Source organism: Panthera uncia (genome assembly GCF_023721935.1).
Source record: "Panthera uncia isolate 11264 chromosome A1 unlocalized genomic scaffold, Puncia_PCG_1.0 HiC_scaffold_17, whole genome shotgun sequence".
Taxonomy (NCBI): Eukaryota; Metazoa; Chordata; class Mammalia; order Carnivora; family Felidae; genus Panthera; species Panthera uncia.
In genome coordinates this window covers 25,198,612-25,212,610 of record NW_026057577.1, presented here as the reverse complement: position 1 = coordinate 25,212,610, position 13,999 = coordinate 25,198,612, and the positions used below count along the sequence as shown (strand labels likewise).

General features: G+C 40.1%; 1 protein-coding gene across 3 annotated transcripts in view; it reads left to right on the top strand.

Annotated features, from left to right (window-relative positions):
* The first annotated feature begins 10,659 nt into the window (after positions 1-10,659).
* The window catches only part of FNIP1 (folliculin interacting protein 1), a 153,165-nt gene continuing 149,825 nt past the window's right edge, over positions 10,660-13,999 (top strand). For 2 of the 3 annotated variants that reach the window (XM_049648465.1, XM_049648464.1), the window contains exon 1: positions 10,661-10,863. In XM_049648465.1, coding sequence (XP_049504422.1) covers positions 10,772-10,863 — 92 coding nt within the window. In that variant the 5' untranslated portion in view covers positions 10,661-10,771. Of the gene's footprint in view, positions 10,864-13,999 lie in introns of all 3 variants that reach the window. The other variant, XM_049648466.1, reaches the window with a different exon arrangement.

Here is a 13,999-nt window from a genome sequence, read left to right as displayed (position 1 = left end):
TTCCTAAAAAGCAGTAGCTCCGTTGTCAGAGAACATCAGTTGTATAACTGTTGGTGAAATTGTAACTCTTAATGGTTTATTAATGTTATTATACATAAAAGTAAATAAGTCAAATTTTCAAAGCTGCTTCAATATGAAAGAAAATTCTAAAATCAATGGATTAATTTGAGGTTATGCAACCAGTATAGCATTCATTTTTAAAGATGAGTTCCATGAAGATATTTTTGTAAATTACTTGACAAGGTCTTAAGCGACTAACAAAACTATTTTTAATTTCTATTTCACGTTTCCATCTGGAGGTGAAATACAGGAAAGTTACTAGGAAATGTAGAAAAGATCATTGAAGATGGTGGCTAAAACCAAGTTTAGATCTGAATGTTTTTAAAATTTTTTAACGTTTTTATTTATTATTGAGAGACAGAGAGAGAGACAGAGCATGAGCACGGGAGGGGCAGAGAGAGGGGGAGACACAGAATCTGAAGCAGTCTCCAGGCTCTGAGCAAGCTGGCAGCACAGAGCCTGACTTGGGGCTTGAATTCACAAATCGTGAGATCATGACCTGAGCCGAAGTCAGATGCTTTACCGACTGAGCCAGCCAGGTGCCCCTAGATTTGAATTTTAAATCAGTATTCAACTAACAGAACAACTTGGTTTTAAAAGCAGAAATGTGACAAGCAGTGAGGGGAAAAGAAACTCTCAAGTTTATAATCCAAGTGGGAAGGGAAAGGGCAAATTATACTTGATAGTTTCTAATCAGGTGGTAGGTTCTTAGGAGAAAGAATGACACCTGATTCTTAGGCTGGGCCTAGCGGGGCTGGAGGAAATAAGTACTTACTTCGTATTGCTGATAAGGAAAATAGAGTTAGCTCAGAGAGAGAGGTTAATACTTACACCAGGCTGATGTGAGTTAGAAAGTGCCAGAGCCTGGATCTGAAGGCAGGACTATTTAAATCCACTTTGTTTTATCAGCTAGAGCATAGAGAAAAGTGAGACGGAAGGAGTTGCAATTGGCATTCAAGGCTTAGGGGTGGAGGTATGACTTAAAGTATTATTAAGAGAAAGGAAAGTAGAATAAGCTTTAGATTGCTATCTAGAAGATATGACAAGTCCAAAGCAGATTACTGTTGGCAAATCCTACAAGAAGGTTGTATTCTTCACTTTATATCTGTGGGTAGGTCTCGAGGTCCTTCAGTGAACCTCCCTAGAAGAGCATTATAAAAAGGGTTCTTTTCTGGAAAGAGGGTCTCCATAGTTTTCATCACATTTTCAATGTTGTCTGTGATCTAAAAACAGTTAACAATGGGACTGGACCCCTTACTTCAGTGTATAACTAATATTAATTTCAAGCATTTAAATTTTTCTAATTATACCTCATGAAAAAGAAATCTCAGGTCATAAGTCCCCAGGAAAACAATTAAAAATGCATGAAAGGGCAGATGTTATGTCATTTTCATTTAGAAATTTTTAACTGGAGTGTTTTTTCACTTCTCCAAGGTGTAATTCATCATGCTTTGTTCACTTGTTAATGGCCTCTTTTCTCATATTGTATATATAGCATATGTGTTTCTATGAAGGATATAATGCCCAGACTTTCCAGATAAAAGTTATCTACAACATCTTCTACTCTAATGTTGCTTTCTGACCTACATTTTATTTTACTTTTTACTTTTTTAAATTATTTGTTTTTATTTTTTAATTTACATCCAAGTTAGTTAACATATAGTGCAATAATGCTTTCAGGAGTAGATTCCAGTGATTCATCCCCTACATATAACACCCAGTGCTCATCCCAACAAATGTCTTCCTCAACGCCCCTTGCCCGTTTAGCAATCCCCCACCCACCCACAAACCCTCCAGCAACCCTTTGTTCTCTGTATTTAAGAGTCTCTTATGTCTTGTCCCTTCCTGTTTTTCTATTATTTTTGCTTTCCTTCCCCTATATCCATCTGTTTTGTATCTTAAATTCCACATGTGAGTGAAGTCATATATTTGTCTTTCTCTGACCAGTTTCACTTAGCATAATACCCTCTAGTTCCATCCATGTTGTTGCAGATTCTAACCTGCATTTTAAAATGTTGACCCATTTTACATTTTAAATCCTCCCTTGACTCCTTATGTTCTTCTACATACCCATTCTTCACCCTCTTACACCCAAATTTCCTAAAGAGTGCTACTTTCACACCTATCCCTCACTCCTCAGCACATCCTCCTCCTCCACCTGCCCCCAATACACACAGAGTCTGGCTTCAACTCTCATTCTCCACTGACATTGCTCCCCTCAAGGTTACCAGCAATCTTCTTGATGATAATCTAAGGGGTATTTTTCAGTGTTCATCATATCTAACCTCTCTTTCCCAGCTACTGATAATGCAGACTAGTGCTCTCTTCTTGAAAGCCTCCAGAAAGGAATGACCTCTCTGAAACATTACTCTCCAGACTTTTATCCAATCTCCAGCTCTTTCTCTTCTCTTTCTTCTGAAGGTTCATTTTCCTCTGTTCAGTCTTTAAATTTTGGTGCTTCCATGGGTTCTATTGTAGGGCTTCTTCTAATGTTACACAGTCTCCCTGGGTGATTTCATCTGTCTCTGACTTCAGTCACTATATTTTTGCAGTTGATCTTTGTCTGTAACTGCCATGGATATTGGTAGTAGACATGTGTGGTGATTGTCTCTGCATCTGTCCCCCAAGAGGTTACTTGTCTTTCCTTGTATACCCACAGCATCCTATACTTGCCCAGTATCATAAAGTTAATTGTAATAATTATAATAATACTTATAGTTAATTGTCAAATTCTGTTTTTTTCTTCCTGGACTATAAGGTCCTTGAGTGAAGGAATTACACTTGTTCATTATTATATTTTAATTCCCTTCTACCTCCATCCTAATTGGGTTTTGAATTTCCAAGCCATATGGTTTAGGTTGGATTGATCCCTTCTTAGTTCCAGGGGTGAGCCTTTAATGATTTAAGGAAATTAACATAGCCCACCCAACTCTGGCAGAATGATTGGTTTAGAAATGGGGCCATGGCCTAAAATGATTCTATTGGAATCAAGTTCAGAGGTTTTTTTCTGGAAATTCTGGGATATAGACTTTTTCCTTTTTACTCTTGGATTTTTACCTGAAAGGATTTTACCTGAAAGGAACGCTGCTGAAGCCACCTGTGTCCACACATGGAGGCCTGGGAATGGAGGTCACATAAAGAGATTAGAGTTGTGATAGAGTGATTGGATTCTTGATATCATTGGGGCAGTCCCTGGATGCAGCTGTGCCTGAACTTTCCATCTACTTTAGGTCAAATTATGAGAGTTCATCAGTTTTTTTTTTTTTTAATTAAGCTAGTTTAGTTTGGTTTTTCTATCATGTGTAATATAGAACATCTTCACTGCCTAGAGTTGTAGATCAGTGTAACCAAATGCTTACTTGTCATTACTGCATGGGTTCTCATGGTATCTGATATTCAACATACCCCAACCTGAACTTACTTTCCCCCTTGAAGCAGTTCTGTTTTCTGTTTCAGTGCTAGATATCTTCATCCACCCAAGTATATGAGCCAGGAATTTGGCTATCATCCATAATCCCCCCCTTTCTCTTGTTTTCTCACAGGCAGTCATTCATGAAGTCCTGTTGGTCCTGAATCCTAAAGACTCCTTAGTATTTCCACTCCCCTCCATTCCTATGGCTATTCTCTGAATTCATGGCAGTATTTCATTGGCTGCTTTAGTGTAACAGCCTTACCACTACATTCTCAACCTTTATTCTTTTATCCTATAGTTAATTTTCCACAATGCATCAAGAAGGAGTTTTCTGAAATGCTCATCTGATCATGTTTTCTGCTGAAAATCCCCCAATAGCTCTTCAGTGTATTCCGAATAAAGTATGATCTTTTGAACTTATTTTACATAATATTCTTAATCTAGTTCAGTGTTACCACTAGATTATATTATATGCCACTGAATTTTTATATTTTCTTTTGCCTGCAGGCCTGCCTGTGCTGCTCCATCTGCCTGAAGCACAACTCCCCCACCCACATCCTCTTCTTTAGCTTCTATTTTAATTTTTAATCCCTATTCATTCCTTCCTTCAGAAAACTCTCCTTAATTCCCCTGAAAAGCTGTCTTTGTATTCCCATAATATCCTGTACTTGTCCACATCATAGCATTTGTCACAGTGTACTGTAATTACCTGTCAAATTCTTTTTTTTCCCCTAGACTGTAAGCTCTTCAAGTGTAAGAACCACATCTTGTTCATCAGTGCGTTTCCAGGTTCTAGCATAGCTGCCAGACACATTAAACATATTATTGTATTTGAAAAATATTTGTTCGGGAGCATGGGTGGCTCAGTCGGTTAAGCATCCGACTTCGGCGCAGGTCATGATCTCATGGTTCGTGGGTTTGAACCCCACGTGGAGCTCTGTGCTGACAGCTCAGAACCTGGAGCCTGCTTTGGATTCTGTGTGTCCCTTTCTCTCTGCCCCTCCCCCCAGTCACACTCTGTCTCTGTCTCTCTCCTCAAAAATAAATGAAACATTAAAGAATATATACTTGTTGAAAAAATGTCATAGAAGTGTGGCATTATATAAAGGGCCTTCATTTTTTTTTTTTTTAGTATTTCCTTTTTTAATTTATTTTTTTTTCAATATATGAAGTTTATTGTCAAATTGGTTTCCATACAACACCCAGTGCTCATCCCAAAAGGTGCCCTCCTCAATACCCATCACCCAACCTCCCCTCCCTCCCACCCCCCATCAACCCTCAGTTTGTTCTCAGTTTTTAAGAGTCTCTTATGCTTTGGCTCTCTTCCACTCTAACCTCTTTTTTTTTTTTTCCTTCCCCTCCCCCATGGGTTTCTGTTAAGTTTCTCAGGATCCACATAAGAGTGAAACCATATGGTATCTGTCTTTCTCCGCATGGCTTATTTCACTTAACATAACACTCTCCAGTTCCATCCATGTTGCTACAAAAGGCCATATTTCATTTTTTCTCATTGCCACGTAGTACTCCATTGTGTATATAAACCACAATTTCTTTATCTATTCATCAGTTGATGGACATTTTGGCTCTTTCCATAATTTGGCTATTGCTGAGAGTGCTGCTATAAACATTGGGGTACAAGTGCCCCTATGCATCAGTACTCCTGTATCCCTTGGGTAAATTCCTAGCAGTGCTATTGCTGGGTCATAGGGTAGGTCTATTTTTAATTTTCTGAGGAACCTCCACACTGCTTTCCAGAGTGGCTGCACCAATTTGCATTCCCACCAACAGTGCAAGAGGGTTCCCGTTTCTCCACATCCTCTCCAGCATCTATAGTCTCCTGATTTGTTCATTTTAAAGGGCCTTAATTTTAATAGAATAGAATAGAATTCTAATAGAATTCAAGGTCAGGATTTCAAACTGATTTATTTTATATTAAAGTAAAAGTTTGATTCCTTAAAAGCACTTATCACAGTATGTAATAACTTGTTTGTTTACTTGTTGGTTTCTTTTTTTTTCTTTTTTTTTTAACATTTATTTATTTTTGAGACAGAGAGAGACAGAGCATGAACAGGGGAGGGGCAGAGAGAGAGAGGGAGACACAGAATCAGAAGGCTCCAGGCTTTCAGCCATCAGCCCAGAGCCTGATGCGGGGCTCGAACTCATGGACCGCGAGATCATGACCTGAGGTGAAGTCGGATGCTCAACCGACTGAGCCACCCAGGCGCCCCTACTTGTTGGTTTCTTAAGGGCAAAGGATATACCTGTCTTGTTTGTTATTGTACTCTTAGCACCAAGAACATAGTAGGTGCTTGATGCACCATCTCTTTTTGATTGTTTCCGTTAGCATAAAAAATTCTTTGTTATCTTCTGTCGTAAAAAAAGAAACCAGTTTTCCCTCTTCCCATCTCCTCTCACTCATTTTCTCTGCTCCCTATGTCAGCAAAACAGAGGGAGTATCTATACTTGCTTTAACATTTCCTTTCTACCCTTTATTTTTTTGAACTCACTCTTGCACACGATTCCACTGAAACTACTCTTACCAAGATGCCCATGTTGATGAATCTAATGGACACTTAAATTTTCAGCAACATTCAACACAGTTGATCCCTTCCTTCTTTTGGGAACTTTTTCTTCTCTCCTTATTCTTCTCTGCTAGATCCTTCTCTTCAAGGCCTCTAAGTGTTGTCTTTGTTGAATCTTAGTCCTGGACCCTCTTCCACACATACACATTCTCCCTAGGTAAACTCATCCATTACATTATTTTAAATGCCTTCCACATTTATCTTTCTAATCCTGTCTTCTCCCCATATATTTTACTTAGAATCTCTACATGGATGTCTAATAGACAAGTAAAACTCAACATATCCAAACTTAATACGCTTGATTTTCTTCTTCAAGTCTGTGCTTTTCCTGGTCTTTTTATTGGGAAATAACTTCCATTTAGATGCTTAAGGGAAAAACCTAGGGGTTAATCCTTGGTTTTTCTTTCCTTCACTTATATCAGAATTCCTATTAGCTGTATCTCCAAAATAACTCCAGTTAGCCATTATCTGCTTTCACTGAAAATACACAGTAGCCTCCTATACAGTTTTTCTGCTTTCATTTTTATTCTTCTATAATCCTTTCTTCTCAGAATATCCAGAGTGATCTTCTAGAGCCATTTATTGTCCGTCTGTAGTTTTAAACTCCTGCAATAGCTCCCATCACATTTAATCTATCTTTGTAACCTCTCAAACATCTTCTTCTTCCCAGAGTGCACTCAGCTTCTCTGACCTCTTTTTTTCTTCTTCAAACAAGTCAAACCCATTTCTGCCTCAGAGGCTTTGTACTCTTTCTTCTCTCTGCTAGAATGTTCTTTCCATGGCTCGTTCCTCTTCATTGTTTAGACTTCATTTTAAATCCCACATCTTTGGAGAGGACTTTCCTGACCGTTCTAAGTATGGCCTCCTCCAGATGCTTGCTACCAACTATATTGTTCATAGCTCCTAGCACAACTTGCAAACATCTTGTTTATTTTGCCCCTTCCCACTGAGAAGTAAGTTCTCAAGAGTAGGTATTTTTGTTAGTACTGTGTCCTCAGTTCCTACAAGTCTAGACCTTGGAGGTCCTCAAGAAATATTTGTTGAATAAATGAATGTTTTTGTTTTCTGGACTCAAACTACTGCTATTCCCTTAAAAACGTTTTTTTGGGGCGCCCGGGTGGCTCAATCGGTTAAGCGTCCGACTTCGGCTCAGGTCATGATCTCGCGGTTCGTGAGTTCAAGCCCTACGTTGGGCTCTGTGCTGACAGCTCAGAACCTGGAGCCTGTTTCAGATTCTGTGTCTCCCTCTCTCTCTCTGACCCTCCCCCGTTCATGCACTGTCTCTCTCTGTCTCAAAAATAAATAAACGTTAAAAAAAAAATTAAAAAAAAATTTTTTTTTCTTTTTTTTTTTTTTAAAGTAGGCTTCACATCTAGCACGGATCCCAGCACAGGGCTTGAACTCATGACTCTGAGATCAAGACCTGAGCTGAGCTGAGATCAAGAGTCAGACACTTTACCAACTAAGCCACCCAGGCACCCCTGCCTTTCCCTTATTATATAGCAGTTAATCATCAATTGGTTTAAGAGTTTTTAAAACTGAGGTACCCTGAGTCCTTCTATGTATTACTCAGGCAGTTTTACTTGATCATCTTGATTCTGAATGTCTTGTTCTATGACATTATTGGTGAGAACTGAACTTGTTTCATGAGTATTTAGCATAATTGAGGCATGCTTATTAGTATTGTGATTAAAGGAGATAGATTCCAGTTTTATTGCCACCTTTTCCTATATCTGTAACCAGAAGAGAGTGCCCCTGTCTTTTATGTTACTGGAAGCAGGTGGACACAGACCCATAGGCTATTGGGGTTTTGGGGTGGCTGAATCACCTATCCCTGAGTGAAAGTGTAGGCCTTACATCTAACAGTTACACATTCATATAATATTAATGAATAGAAAACAATTACTTTATTTCTCACATTTCCTCCTTGCTGATTATCTAAAGTAAAAGAGCCTACTTTAAGACACCTCAGCCTCTTTGTGGGAAGAGGCAGTGTTAAGTGAAAGAGAAAAAAAAGATAATATACACTGTTACTGAATTTGAAGTTATTTTCAATTTAATCTGCATAATTAAGTATAGTTATGTGTCATAACAAACTTGTGTCATTTCATTGCTTTCTTATTATGTAATTTGAATATTACACTGCAACATAAAGGAAATGTGATGAATGATAGCAAGTTAATTTAGTTTTTTCTGTACCTTTTAAGCATAAATCTAAATGAGACTACAGAAATGAAGTTATTACATGATTAGAGAATACTAAAACAAAGTATCTCTCATGCAAGCAGTCATGTTCTTTCCCTTATTAATATCTATAATTATCCATGAAGTAACTTTTTCCCAAGATGAAAGCACACAAGGTTATTGCATTTAGAAACTTGCTTCTGAGAGGACAAGGAAATACTCTTCTCTCTGCCAGTCATGCACCAGCCATGAGTCCTTTGTGTCATTGGTTCTATATACACAGGTTTGGGTCTGTTTCCACTCTAACTAATTTAGTGTAACTTACTAATATAAAAGCAAAATAATATACCCCCAAATGAATGATTAATTGACTTATAGGATGTGCATATTCTCACTTCTAAATATTGCATTGATTTCATTTTTTGTTTACAAAAATTGTATTCCATATTCACATTTCTTTTCTCTCTTTTTTTTTTTGGAGAAAAATACAGTTAATTCTGAGCAACACAAGTGTGAATCTTATCTGTAGATTTTTACAGTTTAGTACTATAAATGTATTTCCCTTATGATTTTAATATTTTCTTTAACTTACTTTATCATAAGAATACAGTATATAATATATATAAAATACAAAAATATGTGTTAATCAACTGTTTATGTTATTGATAGGGCTTCTGGTCAACATTAGGCTATTAGTTAAGTTTTTGGAGAGTCAAAAGTTATACTTGGATTTTTGAGGTTGCAGTGGTTGGGGCCCCATGCCCCCTGCTCACTTGTTCAAAGGTCAACTCTTTACATAGTTCATTTTGCCTTATTAGAAATCTTTCTGTTTTGGTGCCAGAATCTCAAGGATTATCTTTATACATGTACTGTCCTGCTGTTTTGAGCCTGTATTGCCCAATAAACTATGGGGCTTGGTAAATGAATCTTAACCCCAGAATGTTGTATGTCACCTTGTCAGAAAGACCTTCCCCACTTCCCTCGTTTCATTACTTAGTTCTCATTCAGAAGCTAGTCTAAAATTACCTTATTTATTGTCTCCTCATAAAGAAAGTTAGATATGCCTTCTTTGTTTACTTTGGATCCCCAGTACCCAGACCAAGGACACTTAAACATTTGTGGAATTAATAAATTAGTTTCTTAATCATCTATAAATAGTGCTTTAAAAAAAAATCTTGCAACAGTGAAACTCATGGTAACCGCTGAAATTGTCAGTCTGCCTACTTGTTTTCTTTTTTCTACAGAAGACCACTTGTTTTAGAGTTTAAACTCTAGCTGTAAATTAGTGGGAGTTGGTAGCCACTCAAGGAAAAGACTATTTTATTTTTCTGCCTAATTAAATGAAATTTTCAAAAGGGTTTTTAAAATCTAGCCTTCCAACCACATACCGGTCATTTACTGACATCCATATTTGTCAGAGAATTTCGTCCCACGGTACAAAAATTTCTATTATGGAGGGGGAGTGGGGGAATTAATGCGGGTACTGAAAATTTATTTAGACCAGTTTGATCGGAACCCTGATAAATTTTGGCGTCCTGGGTTTAATAAGACTGTAAGGTCATTTTCAAGCCATGTATTTTTCTTTGGGAAGTGGTTTTCCTCCCATCAAATCCATTTGTGTACAATTCCACTGTAGAATTCCTCTCTCCCTTACGTAATAGACGTTAAGATAAAGCTTAAATCCTTAAATCTTGAGCTTCCCATCATTAGCTCTCACAAAAGGCTAATTCCCGGTGTCTGGGTTCGAGGGTTCAAGGAGCCTGTGGTAAAACCTGAAGGTGGCTGCCCAGAGCCCCTGGCCGAGGTCTTCTCTGCTGGAGGTCATGGCTGTGGAGGGTGTCTTGGGCAGGATTCTCCACCAGCCACGCGCTGTCAAGCTTTGAGCCCACACACCTCGCGGCCTGGCGCGGGCAGGCCCGTGGCTCCGCACTCAAAGTCTAGCCTAGGTCGAACACCTTCCCCGCTGAGGGGGCGACCGAACCCGGACAGGCTCCGGATGGAGGTACAAAACCTTGGAGGCTGAAGAGGGAAGGGCAGGGAAGGGTCGATTGCCCGTGGAGCTCTAAGCATCCCGCTTTGTCGTGGGTGCAGGGAGCCGAAGCCTTCCGCATCGCAAAGTCCCGGGCATCGTAGCCTCAGATAGCAGCAGCCAACGTCACGGAGAAGGACCGTGACCCGAGCGCGTTCCCTCTTCACTTCCCCAACCACCTCTATTCCCCGCCCCTCCCCTCCTTTCCGCGCACACCCCGCCCCGTGAGCTGCCACGTGAGGGAATCCACTCGTTAGCCTATGGGGGCCAGCTCCGCCCCACGCCCCCGCCTTGCCCCCTGCTCTGCGCGCCGCCACGTGATGCGGCTCACCGCCAGCCAATGGACGCCGGTCTTGCCTCGCGCCCCGCCCCGCGCGCCGTGGCCGTTTGAAGTGACTAATTTCTGTCATATGACTGAGGCGCTCATGGGGGTGGCGGGGCGGCTCTAGGAGCGGGGGCCTAGCAATCGCCCTAAGGAACAACCCTGATCTGGCCGTGGTCAGCATGGCCCCTACGCTGTTCCAGAAGCTCTTCAGCAAGAGGAGCGGGCTGGGCGCGCCCGGTCGGGACGCTCGGGACCCAGATTGCGCGTTCAGGTAGGGCGCTGCGGGGCGGGGGGGCGCGGAGCCGATGGCCTTGTGGGCTTGGGGCTCCAGATGTGCAGGGGCCTTCGGTGTTCGTGTCCGCGCGGCATTGCTGCTCGGGTACTTGGACCTGGGCCTCAGTGAGGTGGGGCTGGGCAGCTGGGGACTTGTGCTAGAGGGCTAGAGCGAGGTCCTGCCTCCCCACCACCCCTATCCCTCTACTGGCCCCTTCCCCTTCCTCCTGGTCTGTTTGTTTATGTCCTGCCCGACTTCCACGCGCGGCTGTGCCTTCCCCACCGACCACCGCGGCCTGAGCGTAGGGTCCACACTCCTTCCTGGAAGCGAGTAGAGTTGGGAGCGGGCTGGGTTGGATCTCAGCCTCCGTCCTCTGGGCCGAGAAGTTCTCCCCTCCTCCTAGCGACCAAGTCGCCCTCTGGGTGTTCCATTCCCCTTGCTTGCTGTTGTGGAGAGAGCTGCACGTTTTGGGCAACCTTCTGAGGGTAGAAGACTAGAGGAGCAAGTAGGCAAGGTGCCATTCTTTCAGGTTTCTTGGAAACGAATACTGGAGGTGTGCAGTTGCCGGAACGAGCGATCTTAGTGTTATCGAAGGAGAAAGATGAAACCTAAGAGGTTATGGTTACTACTGACTGGACTGATCCAGATGAAGCACGGTCTTAGAATTGACCATCGAATCATCCCGTTAGAATTTACCAAAAATAAGTCTAAAAATTGAAAACGATAGCAAAATCTTCTGTGGTATTACAGGCTTTGTTCATTTTTGGTTGCACTACCTGTTGCTGGCAGAAAAAACTTCGTAGAATTGTAAGATTTAATGTAATAGAAACGTGAATTCAAGGTAAAATTTAGTCTCCAAACCTCATTTGAAGAAGAGGTTATGTCTTTCACATAGCCTTCATGCTTGCTGCGGTGTGGAAACTTGTAAATATAACTGGGCTAAATGTCACGTATCACTCAAACCTGGTAGGACAGCAGAGAGCCCAGTTGTTCAGTAGTAGTAGGAAAAAATGAGAGTCTGTTAAATTTTGCAACAGGCAAAAGTTTGAAATGACTGTACCACACTGGTACAAGGTTTTGATATTCTTAAAATTATTCACTCTCTTTGTAATGCAGGTCACATTATTAAACATTGAGTAATACATGTGGAATTGTAGTATTAAATGGAAAGAAATTCACTGACTTTTAGAGGAAGAAAAATCTCAGTATAGACATTTTGGAAAGGTGTTTATTTAGTAAAAGATGTTTTTCTAGGTTTGGGTCTTTTGCACTTGGAAATAAATGCCTTGCCATGCTCATCTAATAACTTTTAAAAAACATTTCTTTCCTGATTTTCTTTTGAAAGATGAAAGTGTAGTCTAGTTAATACTCCATTGAGACATCCAGTAAATCAGGAGTCAGTAGAAAGCAGGTTGAGAATATTATAAAGGTGACACTTGATTAGGCTTCCATTTCTGGGCAAAGATTGACTTTGGGGTACTCAGGTTTCCAAAGGTCTCAAGTCACTCACTCGTGAAAAAAAATTTTCGTGTCTATTTTTAAAAAATGTAAAGCCTACTATATAGTTGTGTAATAGTATTTTAGAGTTGCCAAAGCACTTTCTCATTAGTTATCTCATGTGATATTTCACAACAACCTTGTGAGATAGAACAAGTAGCAATATAGATAACTATGTGATCCTTTTTCCAGTGGAAGTAAGAATTATGTGTAAGCCCAATAAGTGCAGTACAATTTAGAAATGATTGCTTTTAAAAATAAAATGTGTACAAGTGTAAATGTGAGAAAATGAAAATTAGTTAACATTCACACAGCTAGTAACTTGTAGATCTAGTTAGCCCAGGTATTTTTTTTTAAACAACTTCACTGGGCTATAATTTACATGCAATGAAATTGAGCCACTCTAAGAGCACAGTTCTGTGAATTTTGTTATATGTACACAGTTTTGTACTCACTACCCCAGTGAAGTTTTAGAATACTTCCATCCCCAGAAAGTTCCCTGAAGCCTCTTTGCAGTCCATTCTTAAACTATTGTCACTCAAGGCAGTCCCTTATCTGCTCTAATGACAAAAGGTTTGACTTTTCTAAAATTTCCTATAAATGTGATCATATTGTTTATAGCCTTTTCTGTCTGGCTTGTTTTAAATCAGAGTGATGATTTTGAGATTCATCTAAGTTGCACTTATCAGTAGTTCTTTCTATTTTGTTGCTGAGTAGTATTCCATTGTATGGATGTACCAAAATATGTTTATCCATTCACTACCAACTGGCAAACATTTGGGTTGTTTCCAGATTTGGGTTGTGATGAACAATGCTGCTATGAACATTTGTGTACAAATCTTTATGCAGACATATGTTTTCATATCTCTTGGATGGTTACCTAGGAGTGGGATTGCTGGGTCACATGCTAGGTATACGCTTAACTTTTTAAAAACTTGGGGTGCCTGGGTCGCTTGGTTAGTTGGTCATCCAACTCTCCATCTTGGCTCAGGTCATGGTCTCAGGGTCATGAGATCCAGCCCTGCATCCATCTCTGTCCCAACAGCGTGGAGCCTGCTTGGGAGATTCTCTGTCCTTTCTCTCTCTGCCACTCCCCCACTTGTGCCTATGCACTCTCTCTCTCTCGAAATAAATAAGTGACCTTCAAAAAGGAAAGAAATTTTTTTTAAAAATTGCTAAACTTTTCTGAAGTAATTGTACCATTTTATTTTCCCACCGGCAGTGTGTGAAGGTTACAGTTTCTCTATCCTCTCCAAAAGCTGATATTGCTGGTCTTTCAAAGTTTTTTTTTTTTTTTTTTTTTTGTATTGTAAAAAACACCAACAATATTTACCGTGTTGACCATTTTTGAGTCTTTCTGATTATAGCCATTTTAGTGGATGTAGTGGAATCTTATTGTGGTTTTGATTTGCATTTCCCTAATAACAAATGATGTAACTCAGGTTTTAGAGTAGATTAAAATTTCATTCCAGTATATCATGCTTTCCTTTCTAGAATCCTTTTTTGGTTTTGTTTTGTTTTAGTCAGCTTAAGTTGTTAAATCTGACTTGGACACTGTTAGCCATTGGCAACTAACCATAGTTCAGCGTCTAAGAGTTTCTAGAGTTAACAATATACAAGGCACAGTGGTAATAAG